Source organism: Gigantopelta aegis, chromosome 7 (assembly GCF_016097555.1).
Source record: "Gigantopelta aegis isolate Gae_Host chromosome 7, Gae_host_genome, whole genome shotgun sequence".
Lineage (NCBI taxonomy): Eukaryota > Metazoa > Mollusca > Gastropoda > Neomphalida > Peltospiridae > Gigantopelta > Gigantopelta aegis.
In genome coordinates, this window is record NC_054705.1 from 16,349,908 (window position 1) to 16,372,653 (window position 22,746).

At 31.8% G+C, this 22,746-nt stretch overlaps 1 protein-coding gene across 1 annotated transcript in view; it reads left to right on the plus strand.

Moving 5' to 3' along the window:
- LOC121377932 (deleted in malignant brain tumors 1 protein-like) overlaps nt 1–22,746 on the plus strand; it is a 66,513-nt gene that overhangs the window by 2,453 nt on the left and 41,314 nt on the right. The window contains exons 2-3 of the mRNA XM_041506027.1: nt 242–323; nt 22,447–22,562. Coding sequence (XP_041361961.1) covers nt 242–323; nt 22,447–22,562 — 198 coding nt within the window. The remainder of the gene's footprint in view (nt 1–241; nt 324–22,446; nt 22,563–22,746) is intronic.

The window sequence follows — 22,746 nt, forward strand, 5'->3', positions numbered from 1 at the left end:
TACCACGGACTTTGATGTACCAGTCGTGGTGCACTGGCTGGAGCGAGAAATAGCACAGTGGGCCCACCGACGGAAATCGATCCGAAACCGACCCCGCATCAAGCGAGCGCTGTACCACTGGGCTACGCCTCGCCTCCCGTGGTATAGATGAATGTGAGAGTGTTTGTTGTGATAACGTGTTTATGTCTATATCTAACTATTCTACGACATGTTTTAAACATACTCACCTTTTGCATTTCAGATTCTACGTGTTTCTATAACTTGACAGCAAACTCCACCCTCCAGACATTTACCTCCCCTGGCTATCCAAATCACTATAACAAGTACGTATAACATTAAAAAACATAGCTGGTCGTCTCGACAAATGTTTTGATACAAATTGCATATAAAACAGAATTTTTTATTATTTAACGACGCATTCAACACATTTTATTTATGGTTATATAGCGTCGGACATATGGTGGGCTACTCTTTTCTCAGCAAGGGATCTTTTATATGCACCATGCCACAGAGAGGATAGCACACACCACAGCCTTTGATGTACAGGTCGTGGTGTACTGGCTGGAGCGAGAAATAGCCCAATGAGCTCACCGACGGGGATCGATCTCAAACCGACCGCGCATCAAGCGAGCGCTTTACCACTGGGCTACGTCTCGCTCATAAAACAGAATGTCATTATTATTATTATTATTATTATTATTATTATTATATTATGATTATTATTATGATTATTATATTATTATCATTATTATATTATTATTATCATTATTATCATTATTATCATTATTATCATTATTATATCATTATCATTATTATATTATTATTATTATTATTATTATTATTATATTATTATTATTATTATTATTATATTATTATTATTATTATTATTATCTTTTTTCTTCTTTGTTTTTAATTTCTTTTTAATTTTGCGTGAAGCGAATCTGGGATTCTTGTCATTTGACCGTAAACTTGCACTATTAGGCAGAATCACAATGATAACATCATTAATATTACCAAAATATTATTTGATAATTTCGCCACCATCCCCGTCAAACCAGTTATATTTGGAAAGTTAAATAAACGATTTTACAAACTGATTTGGCAAAATAAACCTGACAAAGTTAAAATAGAAGTTATAATTCAGGACGATAAAAACGTGGCTAGTGTATGTGTGTGTGTGTGTGGGGGGGGGGGGGGGGGGGGGGGACTATTTACGTATATAACATCATTAAAGTCAACGTGGATAAGAAGGTTACTTTTAATTAATACAAAATTGACATGTCTTTTCTCGTCACTGATCAGAGAACTAATTATATATGGCGATCATTTTATTAATTTAAAAATTAAAAATATGACTAACCCTTTTGGGGAATATGTTCTTGATAGTTGGCGAAACATCCAGTGTAAACAACCAATAGAAAATGAAAACGATATAGCTGGTATAAACATTTGGTTTAACAGTGAAATATTAAAAAATAAGAAGTCTATTTTTAATTTTTATAAAGGTATGCAGAAAAGGGAGTTTTTTCATTTATGATTTAATTACTACTGATGGATAATTTCTAGATTTATGCGATTTTTAAAGTAAACTTTAATACATGTATATAATTTTTTTTTTTTATTATGGAGTATGATTCTTTAATTAATGTATTGAAATGTTTCATAAGAAAAATGTAAAATATATTGATGGAATAAAAGGTGTCAATTACAAACGATAAACCAGTTTACACCCACAAGCTAAAACAACTTCTTAAAGACACAATGGGATGTAGATAAATATATTAATTATTATGCTACACAACAGCAATTCCAAAATATCAGTTAAAATATTAAAATAAAGAATTTTGTTATTCACCAACAGAATGGAATATATTTTACAATATACCTGTTAAATGCGTAAGAGACACAACTTTACGTTGGTTTCAATATAAAATTCTACACAGATTTCTCACTACTAACACTATTCTATATACAATACATTATATTAATTGACATAAATGCAATATATCTAATCTTATGTCAGAGACCACTGAACATCTATTGTATGATAGTTATTTGGGAAAATGTTACAAACTGGATATACAATACTATAAGAGACTGCATAAATATAGATCAACATATTGCCATTTTGGGTCTGCTTAAGCAAATACATATGCAAGACATTTGTTAATTATTGACATAAGTATAATATTTATACCATGGAAATAAAAAACTTATATTAATCTTCTGTGCCTTAAAATAAACATAATTAAAGAAAGTTCGAAACTGAAAAAGGTATCTTATTTCAAAGTGATAATTATTAAAATTTTAAGAAACAATGTGAGCAGTGGTATAATGTATTTCAAACAATCAAAAAAGCTTATAAAACATATTGAGACATATTTATTTCTAAAATACCTTCTTCGAACTTATTACTCCTTCATACACCTTTTTGTAACACATTTGTTTAAATGTTAGTTCTGTACATGACACCTTTTCTTTTTTCTGTTTGGCCCCAGATAACAAATATTTAAAAAAAATCAACAAAACACCCCACCCCCAAACAAAACAAAACAAATACAACATCAACAACAAAAATATACATAAGGTGTGTTTGATTATGCCTATATATATATGTGTGTGTGTGTGTGTGTGTGTGTGTGTGTGTGTGTGTGTGTGTGTGACACTGTTCTAGCTAGGATTTTGATGGGGCAGGGCGCTAATTTAATTGTAGGGCATTTTTAACGTGAAAATCTTATTTTTGAGACAAGTGCTGGATATGATCGAATTTTTTTACACTCATAAATATCATAGATGCAGGAATATCTATGCTGGTTTTAATTTACAAAACGTTTTTGGAGGGAGGGAGACAATCAATTTCCAAACCCAAATTTATTATTCTTAAATTTGGATGTTTGATGAAACAGTACATTCATCGCCGTATGCAATATTATTGTACTAATGTACTAAATATAGACACTATTAAAAATATTATAAAGATGCAGTCAATGTGTCATTGATAAGGACTACTGACATCAGTTAAAACTATATGAATCTTGGTCTGGGTATTTGCAAAGGCAACAATTACTTTAAAGAATTTAATTATCAAAATAAATTTCGCTGTTGACGTTCTGTCAAAGTTTATCATGATGGTTTACTTTCAACTAGGTGTTTGCTAGGTGGTTTTTTTTTTTTGGGGAAAAAGGGTTTTTTTTCCATTAAAAAATTTTTTTTTGAAAACCTTTAAAATACCCGGGGGTTTGAAGGGAAATTTTTTTTTTTGGGAAAACCCCAGCGACCCCCAAAAAACTTTTTGGAGTTTTTGGGTTTTGGGGGGGGGGGTTTTTTCTTTTCCGGTTTTAAAAAGGTTTTTAAACCGGGGAATTTCCCCTTATTTTTTTCACAAGGAAGTTGGGGGGGGGAAAAAAAAAAGGGGGTTTTTTTTTTGGTTTTAAAAGGGTTTGGGGGGAAAAAACCCCCTTTCGGGTTTTCCCGGGGAAAAAAGGGTTTAAAATTGGGGGTTTAATTTTAAACCCGGGGGCCCCCTTTTAAAAAAAGGGGAAAAAAAAAAATTTTTTTAATTAAATTAAATTTTTTTTTTAAATAAAACCCCTTTAAAAAAAAAAAAAAAAAAAAAAAAAAAAAAGGGGAAAAGGGAAAAGGAAAAAAAAAAAAAATTGGGTTTTTTTAAAAAGAAAAAAGGAAAATTTTCTTTAAAGGAATTTTCCCCAAAAAAACAAGGTTTCGGTTTTAAAAAAAAAAAAGGGGGGAAAAAGGAATTTTTGGAAGGGGGTTTTTTTAAGGGGTTTTTTTCCCTTTTTAAAATTAAGGAAAATTAAAAAAAAAATTTTTGGGCCAAAAAAAAAAATTTCCCAAAAATTTTCAAAAAATTTTTAAACAAAATTTTTAAAAAAAAAATTTAAATTTTAAAATTTCCCTTTAAAAAAAAAACCCCTTTTTCCCCCCCGGGGGGGAAAAAATTTTTCCCCCCCCCCAACAAAAAAAAACCCCCAAAAAAACCCAAAACAAAAACCCCCCCCAAAAAAAAAAACCAAAAAAAAAAAATTTGGGTTAACCCCCAAAAAAAAAATTATTGGGGGGAAAAAACCCTTTAAATTTTTTACCAACCTTAAAATTTCCAAATTTCCCCTTGGGTTTTAAACCCCAAAAAACCCGGAAAAAAAACGGAAATTTTAATTTTTTCCCAAAAATTTAAAAAAGGGTTTCCTTATAAAAAAAGGGAAAAAAAGGGGAATTTTTTTTAAAAAAAAAGGGGGGGGAAAAAAAACCCCCCCCAAAAAGGGAAAAAGGGGGGAAAAGGGGAAAAAAACCCCCCCAAAAAAAATTTTTAAAAACCCCCTTTGGCCCCCAAAAAATCCCCCCCCAAAACCCCCGGGAAAAAAAACCAAACCGGGGGGCCCCCCCCCAAAAAAAAAAAAAAAAAAAAAAAAAAAAAAAAAAAAAAAAAAAAAAAAAAAAAAAAAAAAAAAAAAAAAAAAAAAAAAAAAAAAAAAAAAAAAAAAAAAAAAAAAAAAAAAAAAAAAAAAAAAAAAAAAAAAAAAAAAAAAAAAAAAAAAAAAAAAAAAAAAAAAAAAAAAAAAAAAAAAAAAAAAAAAAAAAAAAAAAAAAAAAAAAAGGGGGGGGGGAAAAAAAAAAAAAAAAAAAAAGGGGGCCCCCGGGGTGGAAAATCCGTTGGGAAAAAAAAAAAAAGGGGGGAAAAAAAAAAAGGAAGGGGAACCCCCTTTTTTTTTTTTTAAAAATTTTTTGGGGGGTTTTTTGGGCCCCTTTTTTTTTTTCCTTTAAATTTAAAAAAAAAAATTAACCTTTAAAAAAATAAAAAGGTTAATTTTTAAAAAAAAAAAAAAAACCGGGGTTTTTTTTTTTTTTTAAAAAAAGGTTTCCCCTTTCCTAAATTTTTTTGGGGCGTTTTTTAAAATTTTTTTTTTAAAACCTTTTCCCAAAATTTTTTTTAAAATTTTTAAAAAAAAAAGGAAAAATTAAAAATTTTAAAAGGTTTTTTTTTTTTTTCAAGGGTTTTCCATTGGGGCCAGTTTTAAAAAAAAATTAAAGTTTTTAAAAAATTTTTTCGGTTTTTTTTAAAAATTTAAAATTAACAAAAATTTTAAAAGGGCCTTTTTTTAATTTTTAAATTTCCAAAAATTTTTTTTGAAAAAAATTTTTTCCCCTTTAAATTTTTTTTTCCCTTTTTTTTTTTGGTTTTTAATGGAATTAAGGTTTAAATTTAATCCCTTTAAATTTTTTTTTTTATTAATTTTTTTTGGGCCCCTTAAACCCAAAGAAATTTTGCCAAGGGTTTAAAACCCCCCCCAAAAAGGGGTTTTTTCCTTTTTTTTTTTTAAAAATTTTAAACTTTTTTAATTTTTTTTCCCCAATTAAAAAAGGAAAGGGGTTTTTTAAATTTTCCTTTTTTTTGGTTTTTCCTTTTTTCCCCCTTTCCAAGGTTTGGGGGCCCAATTTCCTTTTAAAAAAACCCAAAAATTTAGTTGGGCCCCAATTTAATTTTTTTAAAATTTAATTTTTTTTTTTTCCAAATTAAAATTTTTTTTCCGGGGTTTAAAAATTTTTCCAAAAAAAATTTTTTTGGGGTTTTTTTTTCCCCAAATTTTTTCCTTTTAAATTTCCAATTTTTAAAAAAAACCCTTTTTTTTTGGTTAAATTTAAAAAAAGGGTTTTTTTTTTTTTTCCCAAAAGGGGAAAATTTTTCCCAAAAAATCCCTTTTTCCCAAAAAAAAAAAAACTGAGCCTTTTTAAAATTGGGGGTTTTTTTTCCCTTTTGGTTTAAAAAAAATTTTTAAAAAAGGGGGGTTTTTTAAAAAAAAATTTTTCCCTTAAAATTTTTTTCCCGGTTTTAAAAGGGGGGAAATGGCCCAATGGGGGCCCCCGGGGGTTTTTTTCCAAATTTAAAAATTATTTTTTAAAATTTTTTTTTTTGGGTTTTTTTTTTTTTCCCCCAAAAAGGAAAAAAAAAATTTTTTCCCCCGGGTTTTTTAAAGTTTTTTAAAAAAAAATTTCCCCCTTTTTTCCCCCCCAAAAATTTTTTTTTAAAACCCTTTTTTAAAAAAATTAGAATTTTTAAAAAAAAAAATTTTGGGGTTTTTGAACCCCAAAAAAAATTTTAAAAAATTTTTAAAAAAAACCCCCCCGGAAATTTTGGGCCCTTTTTTGGGGGAAATTTAAATTTTTCCCCCTAAAAATTTTTTTTTTTTAAAACCCAAAAAATTTTGAAAAAATTTTTCCCAAAACCCCAAAAATTCCCTTTGGGTTCGGGTTTCCCCGTTTAAAAGCCCTTTTGTTTGGAAAGATTTTTGGGAAATTTTCCGGGGAAAAAAGGGTTAAAACCCCTTTTTAAAGGAATCCTTTAAATTTTTTTTAAAAGGGTTTTAAACAAATTTTTGGGAAAAATGAAAATTTTTTGTGGTAAATTTTTTTTTTTAAAATTTTTCCCGGTTTTTCCTTTTCCTTCCAATTTTTTTTTTATTTTTAAAACAAAATTTTAAAAAAACCCAAATTTCCTTTTTCAAAAAAAAAAAAAAATTTTTTTTAAAAATTTTTTTGGGAAAAGGGTTTTTTCTTTTAAAAAATTTTATTTAAAAAAATTTTTTTTTTTTTTTAAAAAAAAAAACCCCAAAAAAAAAAATTTTTTTTTAACAAAATTTTTTTAAAAAAATTTTTAAAATTCCTTTTTAAAAATTTAAAAAAATTTTTAAAATTTTTTAAAAAATTTTTGGCGCACTTTCCTTTGGGCCAAAATTTTTTCCCCCCCCCTTTTCCCCCCCCCCCCCCCCCCCCCCCAAAAGGGGGTTTTTTGGAAAAGGGTGAGGTTTTTTTTTTAAAATTTTTTTTAAAATTTTTTTTTTTTTTTAAAAATTTTTTAAAAGGTGGTTTGGGGGGGTTTTTTTTTTTGGGTTTTTTTTTCCTTTTTTTCCCTTTTTTTTTTTTTTTTTTCCCCCGGGGGTTTTTGTTTTTATGTTTTTTTTTTTTTTGTTTTGGTGTGGTTTGGTTTTTAAAATTTTTTGGGTTGGGTGTGTTTGTGTTTTTTTGGTGTGGGGGTTTGTGGGTTTTTTTTTGTTTTTTATTTTTTGGGGGGGTTTTTTTTTTTAAATTTTTTTTTGGTGTGTGTTGGGTGGTGTGTTTTGTTGTGTTTATGTGTTTTTGGGGGGTGTGCTTGTGCTTGTGTGTTTGTATGTGTGTGTGTGTTTGTGTTTGTATGTGTGTTTGTGTGTGTGTGTGTGTGTATGTGTGTGTGTGCATGTGTTTGTGTATGTGTGTTAGTGTGCATGTATATGAGTGTGTTTTTTCTTGTAATGTGTGTGTTTGTGTGTGTGTATGTGTATGGCTATGTGTATGAGTGTGTATTTTGTTGTAATTTCTTGTGTGTTTGTGTGTGCGTGTGTGTATTTGTGTGTTTATATGTGTGTTTGTGTGTGTGAATTTGTGTGTATATATGTGTGTGAATATATATATATATGTGTGTGTGTGTGTGTGTGTGTATGTGTGTGTGTGTGTGTATGTGTACAGGTATGTATGTGTGTTAATGTTTATGTGTATGTGTATGAGTGTCTATGCTTCTTGAGGAAGATTACCTTCTTCTTGCTTCATTTTGTTCTCTTTGTATGTTTCGGTTACGCCAGTGTGGGTATAATCTTATAACGCATTATTTACGATATGGGAAAGCGAGGGTATGCATTTCAACTCCATTTACAATAGGTATTGTCTCTTTAAGACTAGTTATAGTCACATTTATTATACATTGTTATACCTTGTGGCTGTTGGAGAGTTAAAGTGTTTGTTTAGTTTAACGACACTGCATGTCAGCCATTTGGTAATTCTGACTCATAGTCATCAGAGGAAGCCCGCTACATTTTCCATAATGCAGCCAGGGATCTTTTATATGCACTTTGTCAGAGACAGAAAAGCACATACCACTGCCTTTGACCAGTTGTGGTGCACTTGTTGGAACGAGAGAAAAACAAAAGCCAATCCGTTGAATGGATCCACCGAGGAGGTTCGATCCTACGACGCATGCACCTCAAGCGAGCACTGAACCATCTAAGCTAAATCCCGTCCCCGTGGTATAGATAATTGTGAAAGTGTTTGTTGTGATAACATGTTTATGTTTATATCTAACTATTCTACGACATGTTTTAAACATATTCACCTTTTGCATTTCAGATTCTACGTGTTTCTATAACTTGACAGCAAACTCCACCGTCCAAACATTTACCTCACCTGGCTACCCAAATTTCTACGACAAGTACGTATAACATTAAACAAAAAATAGCTGGTCATCTTGACGAATGTTTTCTTACAAATTGCATATAACACAGAAAAAGGAAATATTTTATTTAACGACGCACTCAACACATTTTATTCACAGTTATATGGTGTCGGACATATGGTTAAGGACCACACAGATATTGAGAGAGGGAACCCGCTGTCGCCACTTCATGGGCTACTCTTTTCTCAGCAAGGGATCTTTTATGTGCACTATCCCTTTGACAGGATAGCACATACGACGGTCTTTGATGTAACAATCGTGGTGTACTGGCTGGAGCGAGAAATAGCCCAATGAGCTCACCGACGGGGATTGATCCCAAACCGAGTGCGCATCAAGCGAGCGCTTTACCACTGGGTTACGTCTCGCCCATAAAACAGAATGTCATTATTATTATTATTATTATTATTATCTTTTTTCTCCTTTGTTTTTAATTTCCTTTTCATTTTGTGTCAAGCGAATCTGGGATTGTTATCATCTGACCGTAAACTTACACTATTAGGCAGAATCACAATGATAACATCATTAATATTACCAAAATATTATTTGTTAATTTCGCCACCATCCCCGTCAAACCACTTATATTTGAAAAGTTAAATAAACGATTTTAGAAATTCATTTGGCGAAATAAACCTGACAAAGTTAAAATAGAAGTTATAATTCAGGACCATAAAAATGTGGTGTGTGTTTCCGTGTGTGTGGGGGGGGGGGGGGGGATAAAAATTAATAAACTATCTACGTATATAACATCATTAAAGTCAACGTGGATAAGAATGTTACTTTTAATTTAACACGAAATTGACATGTCTTTTCTCGTCAGTTGCATGCATATCGATCAGAAGGAAATGTTTTATTTAACGATGCACACAACACATTTTCTTTACGGTTATATGTCGTCAGGCATATGGTTAAGGACCACACAGATATTGAGAGAGGAAACCCGCTGTCGCCGCTTCATTCGCTACTCTTTAGCAGGAGACAAGGTAGTACATACCACGGAATTTGATATACCAGTCGTGGTGCACTGACTTGAAAGAGAAATAACCCAACGGGCCCACCGACGGGAATCGATCCTAGACCGACTGCGCATCGAGCGAGCGCTTTCCCACTTGGCTACGTCCCGCCTCCCATATCAATCAGAGAAATAATTTTGGCGATCATTTTATTAATATAAAAATTAAAATATGACTAACCCATTTTGGGAATATTTTCGATACATTTGTTATACTAATTATTACACGTTATGTAAGCTATCATACCAGTTATAACAGATACATTTGTTATACTAATTATTACACGTTATGTAAGCTATCATACCAGTTATAACAGATACATTTGTTATACTAATTATTACACGTTATGTAAGCTATCATACCAGTTATAACAGATACATTTGTTATACTAATTATTACACGTTATGTAAGCTATCATACCAGTTATAACAGATACATTTGTTATACTAATTATTACACGTTATGTAAGCTATCATACCAGTTATAACAGATACATTTGTTATACTAATTATTACACGTTATGTAAGCTATGTTATAGCTATACATTTGTTATTACAGTGTAAGCTATCATACCAGTTATAACAGATACATTTGTTATACTAATTATTACATGAAATGTAAGCTATCATACCAGTTATAACAGATACATTTGTTATACTAATTATTACATGAAATGTAAGCTATCATACCAGTTATAACAGATACATTTGTTATACTAATTATTACATGAATGTAAGCTATCATACCAGTTATAACAGATACATTTGTTATACTAATTATTACATGAAATGTAAGCTATCATACCAGTTATAACAGATACATTTGTTATACAAATTATTACATGAAATGTAAGCTATCATACCAGTTATAACAGATACATTTGTTATACTAATTATTACATGAAATGTAAGCTATCATACCAGTTATAACAGATACATTTGTTATACTAATTATTACATGAAATGTAAGCTATCATACCAGTTATAACAGATACATTTGTTATACTAATTATTACATGAAATGTAAGCTATCATACCAGTTATAACAGATACATTTGTTATACTAATTATTACATGAAATGTAAGCTATCATACCAGTTATAACAGATACATTTGTTATACTAATTATTACACGTTATGTAAGCTATCATACCAGTTATAACAGATACATTTGTTATACTAATTATTACATGAAATGTAAGCTATCATACCAGTTATAACAGATACATTTGTTATACTAATTATTACATGAAATGTAAGCTATCATACCAGTTATAACAGATACATTTGTTATACTAATTATTACATGTTATGTAAGCTATCATACCAGTTATAACAGATACATTTGTTATACTAATTATTACATGAAATGTAAGCTATCATACCAGTTATAACAGATACATTTGTTATACTAATTATTACATGAAATGTAAGCTATCATACCAGTTATAACAGATACATTTGTTATACTAATTATTACATGAAATGTAAGCTATCATACCAGTTATAACAGATACATTTGTTATACTAATTATTACACGTTAAGCTATCATACCAGTTATAACAGATACATTTGTTATACTAATTATTACACGCTATCATACCAGTTATAACAGATACATTTGTTATACTAATTATTACATGAAATGTAAGCTATCATACCAGTTATAACAGATACATTTGTTATACTAATTATTACATGAAATGTAAGCTATCATACCAGTTATAACAGATACATTTGTTATACTAATTATTACATGAAATGTAAGCTATCATACCAGTTATAACAGATACATTTGTTATACTAATTATTACATGAAATGTAAGCTATCATACCAGTTATAACAGATACATTTGTTATACTAATTATTACATGAAATGTAAGCTATCATACCAGTTATAACAGATACATTTGTTATACTAATTATTACATGAAATGTAAGCTATCATACCAGTTATAACAGATACATTTGTTATACTAATTATTACATGTAAGCTATCATACCAGTTAAGCTATACAATACCAGTTATAACAGATACATTTGTTATACTAATTATTACATGTAAGCTATGTAAGCTATCATACCAGTTATAACAGATACATTTGTTATACTAATTATTACATGAAATGTAAGCTATCATACCAGTTATAACAGATACATTTGTTATACTAATTATTACATGAAATGTAAGCTATCATACCAGTTATAACAGATACATTTGTTATACTAATTATTACATGAAATGTAAGCTATCATACCAGTTATAACAGATACATTTGTTATACTAATTATTACATGAAATGTAAGCTATCATACCAGTTATAACAGATACATTTGTTATACTAATTATTACATGAAATGTAAGCTATCATACCAGTTATAACAGATACATTTGTTATACTAATTATTACATGAAATGTAAGCTATCATACCAGTTATAACAGATACATTTGTTATACTAATTATTACATGAAATGTAAGCTATCATACCAGTTATAACAGATACATTTGTTATACTAATATTACATGAAATGTAAGCTATCATACCAGTTATAACAGATACATTTGTTATACTAATTATTACATGAAATGTAAGCTATCATACCAGTTATAACAGATACATTTGTTATACTAATTATTACATGAAATGTAAGCTATCATACCAGTTATAACAGATACATTTGTTATACTAATTATTACACGTTATGTAAGCTATCATACCAGTTATAACAGATACATTTGTTATACTAATTATTACATGAAATGTAAGCTATCATACCAGTTATAACAGATACATTTGTTATACTAATTATTACACGTTATGTAAGCTATCATACCAGTTATAACAGATACATTTGTTATACTAATTATTACATGAAATGTAAGCTATCATACCAGTTATAACAGATACATTTGTTATACTAATTATTACATGAAATGTAAGCTATCATACCAGTTATAACAGATACATTTGTTATACTAATTATTACATGAAATGTAAGCTATCATACCAGTTATAACAGATACATTTGTTATACTAATTATTACATGAAATGTAAGCTATCATACCAGTTATAACAGATACATTTGTTATACTAATTATTACATGAAATGTAAGCTATCATACCAGTTATAACCAGTTATAACAGATACATTTGTTATACTAATTATTACATGAAATGTAAGCTATCATACCAGTTATAACAGATACATTTGTTATACTAATTATTACATGAAATGTAAGCTATCATACCAGTTATAACAGATACATTTGTTATACTAATTATTACATGAAATGTAAGCTATCATACCAGTTATAACAGATACATTTGTTATACTAATTATTACATGAAATGTAAGCTATCATACCAGTTATAACAGATACATTTGTTATACTAATTATTACACGTTATGTAAGCTATCATACCAGTTATAACAGATACATTTGTTATACTAATTATTACATGAAATGTAAGCTATCATACCAGTTATAACAGATACATTTGTTATACTAATTATTACATGAAATGTAAGCTATCATACCAGTTATAACAGATACATTTGTTATACTAATTATTACACGTTATGTAAGCTATCATACCAGTTATAACAGATACATTTGTTATACTAATTATTACATGAAATGTAAGCTATCATACCAGTTATAACAGATACATTTGTTATACTAATTATTACATGAAATGTAAGCTATCATACCAGTTATAACAGATACATTTGTTATACTAATTATTACATTTGTTATACTAATGTAAGCTATCATACCAGTTATAACAGATACATTTGTTATACTAATTATTACACGTTATGTAAGCTATCATACCAGTTATAACAGATACATTTGTTATACTAATTATTACATGAAATGTAAGCTATCATACCAGTTATAACAGATACATTTGTTATACTAATTATTACATGAAATGTAAGCTATCATACCAGTTATAACAGATACATTTGTTATACTAATTATTACACGTTATGTAAGCTATCATACCAGTTATAACAGATACATTTGTTATACTAATTATTACATGAAATGTAAGCTATCATACCAGTTATAACAGATACATTTGTTATACTAATTATTACATGTAAGCTATGTAAGCTATCATACCAGTTATAACAGATACATTTGTTATACTAATTATTACATGAAATGTAAGCTATCATACCAGTTATAACAGATACATTTGTTATACTAATTATTACATGAAATGTAAGCTATCATACCAGTTATAACAGATACATTTGTTATACTAATTATTACACGTTATGTAAGCTATCATACCAGTTATAACAGATACATTTGTTATACTAATTATTACATGAAATGTAAGCTATCATACCAGTTATAACAGATACATTTGTTATACTAATTATTACACGAAATGTAAGCTATCATACCAGTTATAACAGATACATTTGTTATACTAATTATTACATGAAATGTAAGCTATCATACCAGTTATAACAGATACATTTGTTATACTAATTATTACATGAAATGTAAGCTATCATACCAGTTATAACAGATACATTTGTTATACTAATTATTACATGAAATGTAAGCTATCATACCAGTTATAACAGATACATTTGTTATACTAATTATTACATGAAATGTAAGCTATCATACCAGTTATAACAGATACATTTGTTATACTAATTATTACATGAAATGTAAGCTATCATACCAGTTATAACAGATACATTTGTTATACTAATTATTACATGAAATGTAAGCTATCATACCAGTTATAACAGATACATTTGTTATACTAATTATTACACGTTATGTAAGCTATCATACCAGTTATAACAGATACATTTGTTATAAGCTATACATTTGTTATACTAATGTTATATCACCAGTTATAACAGATACATTTGTTATACTAATTATTACATGAAATGTAAGCTATCATACCAGTTATAACAGATACATTTGTTATACTAATTATTACATGAAATGTAAGCTATCATACCAGTTATAACAGATACATTTGTTATACTAATTATTACATGAAATGTAAGCTATCATACCAGTTATAACAGATACATTTGTTATACTAATTATTACATGAAATGTAAGCTATCATACCAGTTATAACAGATACATTTGTTATACTAATTATTACATGAAATGTAAGCTATCATACCAGTTATAACAGATACATTTGTTATACTAATTATTACATGAAATGTAAGCTATCATACCAGTTATAACAGATACATTTGTTATACTAATTATTACATGAAATGTAAGCTATCATACCAGTTATAACAGATACATTTGTTATACTAATTATTACACGTTATGTAAGCTATCATACCAGTTATAACAGATACATTTGTTATACTAATTATTACATGAAATGTAAGCTATCATACCAGTTATAACAGATACATTTGTTATACTAATTATTACATGAAATGTAAGCTATCATACCAGTTATAACAGATACATTTGTTATACTAATTATTACATGAAATGTAAGCTATCATACCAGTTATAACAGATACATTTGTTATACTAATTATTACACGTTATGTAAGCTATCATACCAGTTATAACAGATACATTTGTTATACTAATTATTACATGAAATGTAAGCTATCATACCAGTTATAACAGATACATTTGTTATACTAATTATTACATGAAATGTAAGCTATCATACCAGTTATAACAGATACATTTGTTATACTAATTATTACATGAAATGTAAGCTATCATACCAGTTATAACAGATACATTTGTTATACTAATTATTACATGAAATGTAAGCTATCATACCAGTTATAACAGATACATTTGTTATACTAATTATTACATTATAACAGATACATTTGTTATACTAATTATTACATGTTATGTAAGCTATCATACCAGTTATTATAACACATGATGTAAGCATTTGTTATAACAGATACATAACTTAAGCTATCATACCAGTTATAACAGATACATTTGTTACATTTAGAGAGAATAAAATGACAGATATATTTACAATCAACGAAATGTAACACCACTGCACGTGCGTTGTCTGCACGTGCAACATGAACACCGACAGTATAAAAGTGCAGGGTGTTCGCTTGCCTGGCCTCTGTATCTGGCCGACAGTTGACAATCCAGGACATGCCACGTCTCAGTGAACCGCAGAGAAACAATGCCATCGGCCGACTAGACGCAGGCGAATCCAGAACGGCCGTTGCCAGGGCATTCCATGTGTCCCCAAGCACCATCTCCAGACTGTGGGACCGTTACCAGCAACATGGATCAACACGTGACCTCCCTAGATCCGGTCGACCACGGGTCACTACCCCCGGGCAGGACCGCTACATCCGGGTACGCCACCTTCGGGAACGATTGACTACTGCCACCTCCACAGCCGCAGCAATACCAGGTTTGCGCAGGATATCCGACCAGACCGTACGGAACCGCCTACGTGAGGTAGGAATTCGTGCCAGACGTCCAGTTCGAGGTGTCATCTTAACACCACAACACCGTCGACTCCGACTGCAGTGGTGCCAGATTCATCGACAATGGCCTCAACTGCGATGGAGACAGGTGTGGTTCAGTGACGAGTCCCGATTTCTGCTCCGACGTCATGATGGAAGATGTCGCGTGTATAGGCGTCGTGGTGAACGTTATGCGGCAAACTGCGTGCAGGAAGTGGACAGATTCGGCGGGGGTAGTGTTATGGTGTGGGCAGCCATCTCACACACTGGCAGAACTGACCTGGTCCACGTGCAGGGCAACCTGAATGCACAGGGCTACATTGACCAGATCCTCCGGCCACACATCGTTCCAGTTATGGCCAACGCCAACGCAGTGTTCCAACATGACAACGCCAGGCCTCACACAGCACGTCTCACAACGGCTTTCCTACAGAACAACAACATTAATGTCCTTCCTTGGCCATCGATATCACCGGATTTGAACCCAATTGAGCATCTATGGGACGAGTTGGACCGACGCCTCCGACAGCGACAACCACAGCCCCAGACCCTGCCCGAGCTGGCAGCAGCCTTGCATACCGAATGGGCCACCATCCCCCGGGACGTCATCCGTACTCTGGTTGCTTCAATGGGCAGGCGGTGCCAGGCAGTTGTCAACACACGCGGAGGCCACATCCGGTATTGACTCCAGATGACCTTGACCTTGGTGGTGAGTCCTATCACTTACTCACAATGGACTAGAGTGAATTGTGAACAATCCTGCAACATTTGGTAATTATTGGACTCACCATTCAATAATTAAATCAATTCTCCAAATGTTACGACAATGTGGTTTTGCGTTTCTTCTTTTGAAGAGTATATATATATATATATATATATATATATATATATATATATATATATATATATGTGTGTGTGTGTGTGTGTGCCCCGTTAGGGTTTATTGACTAGTTGGATATTGGCATGGATGGGAAAGAAATATTTAATGGTACGTCAGCACATTATATTTTTAAGGCCTTCTAGCCAAAACTTGAACAGACAAAAACGATTCCTAATAAAACTCGCCATTTTATTGACACTGGTACTCAAACATGTGTTATTCTTAGTAATACACTGTAGGCGAAACGCAAATAGTCAACAGTCAAATTCACAAAATTAGATTTCATTGTTGATAATGTAAACATTTTGTAATAAAACATTTATCTGATAAAAACAATGTATTGATTTACTCGGGGAACACATATAACGTGTGGTACCTTGCATTTTATTTTACCAGCAAAACGTAGGGTGTCTCGTGGCATTTGAGATAAAATAAATGTGTTAATTGGAAACCCCCAATTTTGTAGAAAGTAAAGTTTGTATTTTTAAATTTTGTCTTAAACAAATGTCAACCTCAGGTGAACTGTAGATGCATTGCAATTGTACATTAAATGGAATTAATTTACTGGGATAGTTTTAACATAGTATGTGCACAAATATTTCACAAATTATTAGAGTGATTATAAAAGTGTTTTGGTCATGTTGGATTCTGGTTTTATGTTCTACTTGTTGTATTATTAGCACCAGTGTACAGTACACACAGGAGAAGGGCTGATAGGTGTTTTACTATGGCTAGTGAATTGTTAAAATCACCTATTGCATGTTCAGTGCATTGTTTTGTTTTTTTAAGTCCTCAAACTCTAGGCGTTTGGTTTCTTGTGAATAGTTGTGTATCAAGTTTTAAAGGGACATTCCTGAGTTTGCTGCAATTTTTAAGATGTTATCGACTAACAGAGACTTTTTGACGACTATAATTACATATCAAATATATTGTTCTGCATAAAATATTAGTGGCTGTATATTAAACATGTTTCTGATTGTTCTAATATGTGTACTAGGTTAAATTTCATTTTATTTCCTAAAAAAGATTTTGTTTCGTAGGTACGAAATTATTTGAAGACAACATCCAGAAAATATGAATGTCCATACATTTCAACTACTACAATGAACAATATTTATTTTTAGTATGCATATTTATTTTATGCCTTTTATATAAAGTGGTCGCTTCTTCTAACCAATTAGTTATAATGTGAACTACCATGAACGGACTCCGATTTAAAGAAAAAATACTTGACCTTTATCTACTAATTCATGTTCAACTATATGTCAAATAAAATATACAATGACTAGAAAAGTTACAATCTTGTGATGATGCCTTTGAAATAATATAAACTAATTTCCCTCTATGCTAAGTAAATTAAAATATTTTATTGCGTAGGCCTATGGTCATAAAACATTTATCATCGTTGGACCGGCATCCTTTTTACAATAAACAATTCCCAGGCATTTTCATTTTAAATTGCAACTTAAATTAATTTTTTATACAATATTCAAATTGTCTACAAAATACAGACATAGCTTGACCATAATTTTTAACTAAGGTTGTTGCATATGGGAGCCATATTTAAAAAAAAGAAACAAACAAACAAAGAAAGGAATTTTATATTTAATGACACACTCAACACAGCTACAGGTATGTGGTGTCAGACATGTAGTTAATGATCACAAATATATTTTAGAGAGGAAACAATGGGGATCTTTAATACCGTATAACCGGAAATTTTCGAGGATTTTTATTTTCGTGGGTTTCGAGGGTAAGTAGTCAGCATCGAAAATATAAAGCCTTGAAAATACTCGAAAACATCAACAAATTCTATCTAAAATATTTCTTTCGAAAACAATAACACACTGACAATTTACCGGAATATTTTATTTCCTGTCATACGCAGTACACCGGATACGACAAGAGAATAGTATAATCAAGACAGCAAGTTAGAATTTTTAAAAAGTTATTGTGTGAATCTCACTGTTTGTAGAATATATATAAAGATGTGATCTCGAATTCGGGTCCTCTTGACGGTGATGGTAAAAGAAAACTATCGTTTTTGACCGATTTATTCAACCAGCTCAACAGATTCATGTTGCAAGTTTGAAATGTAAAATGTGTATGTATTGCTATGTTTGCTACACTGGTATACAAAACCAGCTTACTATACGAGTGTGCGTGAAACATGTCAAGCTCAGATTAAATATCAAGCACTACACATACTGCCTTGGAAAATATCTCACACAAATCGAAATTGGCTTTCCACAAAATCAAAGACTGTGATCAGTTGTCTTGGGAATAGCATACCGGGTATCACAGTGGCCAATTAGGCTACAGCTGAGCGATCTATTGTTTAACTTAATACGTCGGTGGTAGCCCTGATATTTGAGGTCTGTGTGGCCAGAACAGCGTGCTTGAACCGTAATTAGATATAAGCACAAAAGGAAACTGAAAGTAATTAAATATCGACGCGCATTCAGCTGATGGGTGCTCGGGGGTATGGACCCCAGCCACACTTCGAAGTGCTTTAAAAACTTCTGTGTATAATTATTATCAATTTATTTATCTCATTAGTTGGCCTTCTGGATTTTTCTCGGGGAGATTGCAGGGCCGTACCTGGTCTACAATAAGTGGGGTACTAGTATAAAAAGTATCAGGGCACAGTAACAGAGCCCATCCGCCTGCTACCGACCACGGTCGGGCTGCTGGTGCTCCCTTTCACCTGCCTGGGCAGGCGGTCCCTCCTCTCCCCCTCCCCCACCTTTCCTGTCCTGCCCAGGACAGGCGTGCGCTACAACAGCTTGCTCTGAATGTGCACGTAAAGCCCTATGACCTGACCTGACCAGTAATAATGTTGAGCGACAGCGATCTGCAGTAACAACGCTATCTGCAGTAACTACATTTAGCGTTGCAGTTGCTGCCGCTATCTATTATACAAATTACAAAATGTTGTATCCTTGATGCAGATAATATGTCGCGATCTGATACAGCAGTACTGCAGTTAGGAATTGTGTTCATGTCTGTAATTCAACGCGATCTGTTATAAACTGAAAGAAAGAAATGTTTTATTTAACGACGCACTCAACACATTTTATTTACGGTTATATGGCGTCAGACATATGGTTAAAGACCACACAGATTTTGACAGCAAGGGATATTTTATTTGCGCTTCCCACAGGCAGGATAGCACAAACCATGGCCTTTGTTTAACCAGTTATTAAAAATCCATGCATCTACTGGGATCCGAACCCAGTACCTACCAGCCTGTTGACCGATGGCCTAACCACGACGCCACCGAGGTCGGTCTAAAATGAACGATGCGAAATAAAACACACATACACACGCATGTTCTCTTGCCCCTCTCTCTCTCTCTCTCTCTCTCTCTCTCTCTCTCTCTCTCTCTCTCTCTCTCTCTCTCTCTCTCTCTCTCTCTCTGTCTGTCTGTCTTTTTTCGGCCAATCTTTTATTCTTTTTCTCTCTTATTATCTTATTAAGAGATTTAAGTTCGCTATCCTGGACAGACACCTCGTTGTTTCTGTATTAAAGGGACATTCCTGAGTTTGCTACATTGTAAGATGTTTCCGACTAATAAACTATTTCTACGATTAAACTTACATATTAAATATATTTTCTTGTTTAGAATATTAATGTCTGTATATTCAATGTGTTTCTGGTCGTCTTAATATTTATAAGAAGCCAAAACTGGATTTTGTCTTCAAATAATTTCGTACGTACGAAAAAACAATATTTTAGGAAATAAAATAAAATTTAATCTAGTACAAATATTAGAACGATCAGAAACACGTTTAATATACAGCCACTAATATTTTATGCAGAAAAATAGTCGATAACATCTTAAAAATTGCAGCAAACTCAGGAATGTCCCTTTAAGACATTTGTTGTACAATAAAGGTGCTCGATGGACTCGAAACATAGTTGCTAACACGCATGACCTATAGGTTATATATATTGTTATTGAACAATAATGTCATTTAGTATTTCTACGCTGATTTGTCCCCCATAATTCAATGTGCGTGTAATGCTCAAGCCTCCACCCCGTAACAATACTTCCAGTGCTTGCAATTAAAAACATTCACGCGTGGAATTACATATATGTTTCTGTGATCGCGTGTGATAACACATATAGTATCATGCACTGTTGCTGGCGCATCCATGGAATATGGAAAAGGCAGAACATTGTTAGGTTACCCCTTTTTTGTAAGAACTAGTGTTTTTGCATTACTATACATGCTAGGATCGAACCTCCTTTGTGAATCTGGCTACCGTTGAATCTTTCCCGTTCTGACCAGTATCCCATGACTGGTATACCAAAGGCCGTGGTGTGTAAAATATCCCTTGCTGCTTTTCGGTAGAAGTAGAGTGGCGGCAGCGTGTTTCCTCTTTTATTATCGTTGAGGTCCTTAACCACTGGTCTGACGCCATATACACAAAATCAAAGACTATGATCAGTTGTCTTGCGAATAGCATACCGGGTATCACAGTGGCCAATTAGGCTACAGCTGCGTGTTCTATTGTTTAACATTACACGTCGGTGGTATCGCACAACTGGCAGCCGAAGTGAAACTTTAATCAACAATAACAAATATTCTTGTAACTAGACTTGCTAAAACTCGAAAATAAAATCACTTTCAATTTAGATTTGGCAAACGACGAAAATAAGAAACCTTGAAATGTTTTTATACCCCAAACCACGAAAAATTAAGACCACGAAACTTTCCGGTTATACGGTATATGCATCATCCCACAGACAGGATAGTAAATATCATGGTCTGTAACACCAGTTGTGAAGCACTCGCTGGAACGAGAAATAGTCCAATGATTCCACTAACAGGGATCGATCCTAGACTGAGCGTACACCAGGCCAGCACTTTACTACTGGGCTACGTCCTGCCCCCGGCAAATTAATTTAATTATATTATTTTTTCTCTAATACACATTATTATTCAGACTAAAATAAGGGAAAACAACTTTCCTGTTTACCTAGTTTCGCTATGTCTCCGTTCTGTTAATATTTTCTCAACTGCGTGTTTCTTCTGTAGAACTAAATGAACTCTGCAATCACTTCTGATTAAACTATTTACATAACCGGCATTTATTCAGCAACTAGTTAACAACACACACACATTCCAAATGTCTAAGCAGTACACGCTTCCAGTGAATATAGATCAGCATATTGCCATTTTCGGTCTACTTAAGCAAACAATAAATTAAACCCTCTTGCCTTAAAAACCACAACTAAAGAAAAGTTGGAAACTATTATTAAACTTGCCAGATATTGAGACATATTTATTTCTAAAATACTTTGTCCGAACTTACTACTCCTTCACACACCTTTTTATAACACTTTTGTGTTTATGTTAATTCCGTACATGACATCTTTTCGTTTTCTGTTTGGCCCCATATAACAAATATTTAAAAAAAAACACCCTCACTCCCAAACAAAACAAAACAAACACAACATCAACAACAAAAATATACATAAGGTGTGTTTGATTATGCCTATTTGTCTGTAAGCCCTCGTTAATATCTATATTATATTAAACTAGCTTCCATTTCGTATCACGTTTGTCTCCTGAGTGCAATAAATTATTTCACGAGGGACATAAGCATGATAACAAATGGTAGGGAGTTTAATATCCTATTTATTACCCATAATTTTGGTTGAGGTTCCGGTAAGGTTGTAGTGTACCAATCAATGCCGTCATTGTATGACGTCGAAGTGTTACGTAACACCTGATATAAACTAAGATTAAGGTAATAATATTTCTACCTTTTTTTTCTTGCACAGTAATGAAAGGTGTGGGTGGTTAATAGAGACGGAGTCCAGCAATCTGACAATCAAGGCAGACCTGGTCAAGTGTCGAACAGAAGGCACAGACTACGACTTTATCTCTGTATACGATGGTAAGTCTAGAGTGTGTTTTGTTTAACGACTTGAACGTCCACCATATGACTTTATCTCTGTATACGATGGTAAGTCTGGAGTTTGTTTTCTTAAATGACGCGAACACCTACCATACGACTTTATCTCTATGTACGATGGCGAGTATGGAGTTTGTTTTCTTAAATAACGTGAACACCTATCATA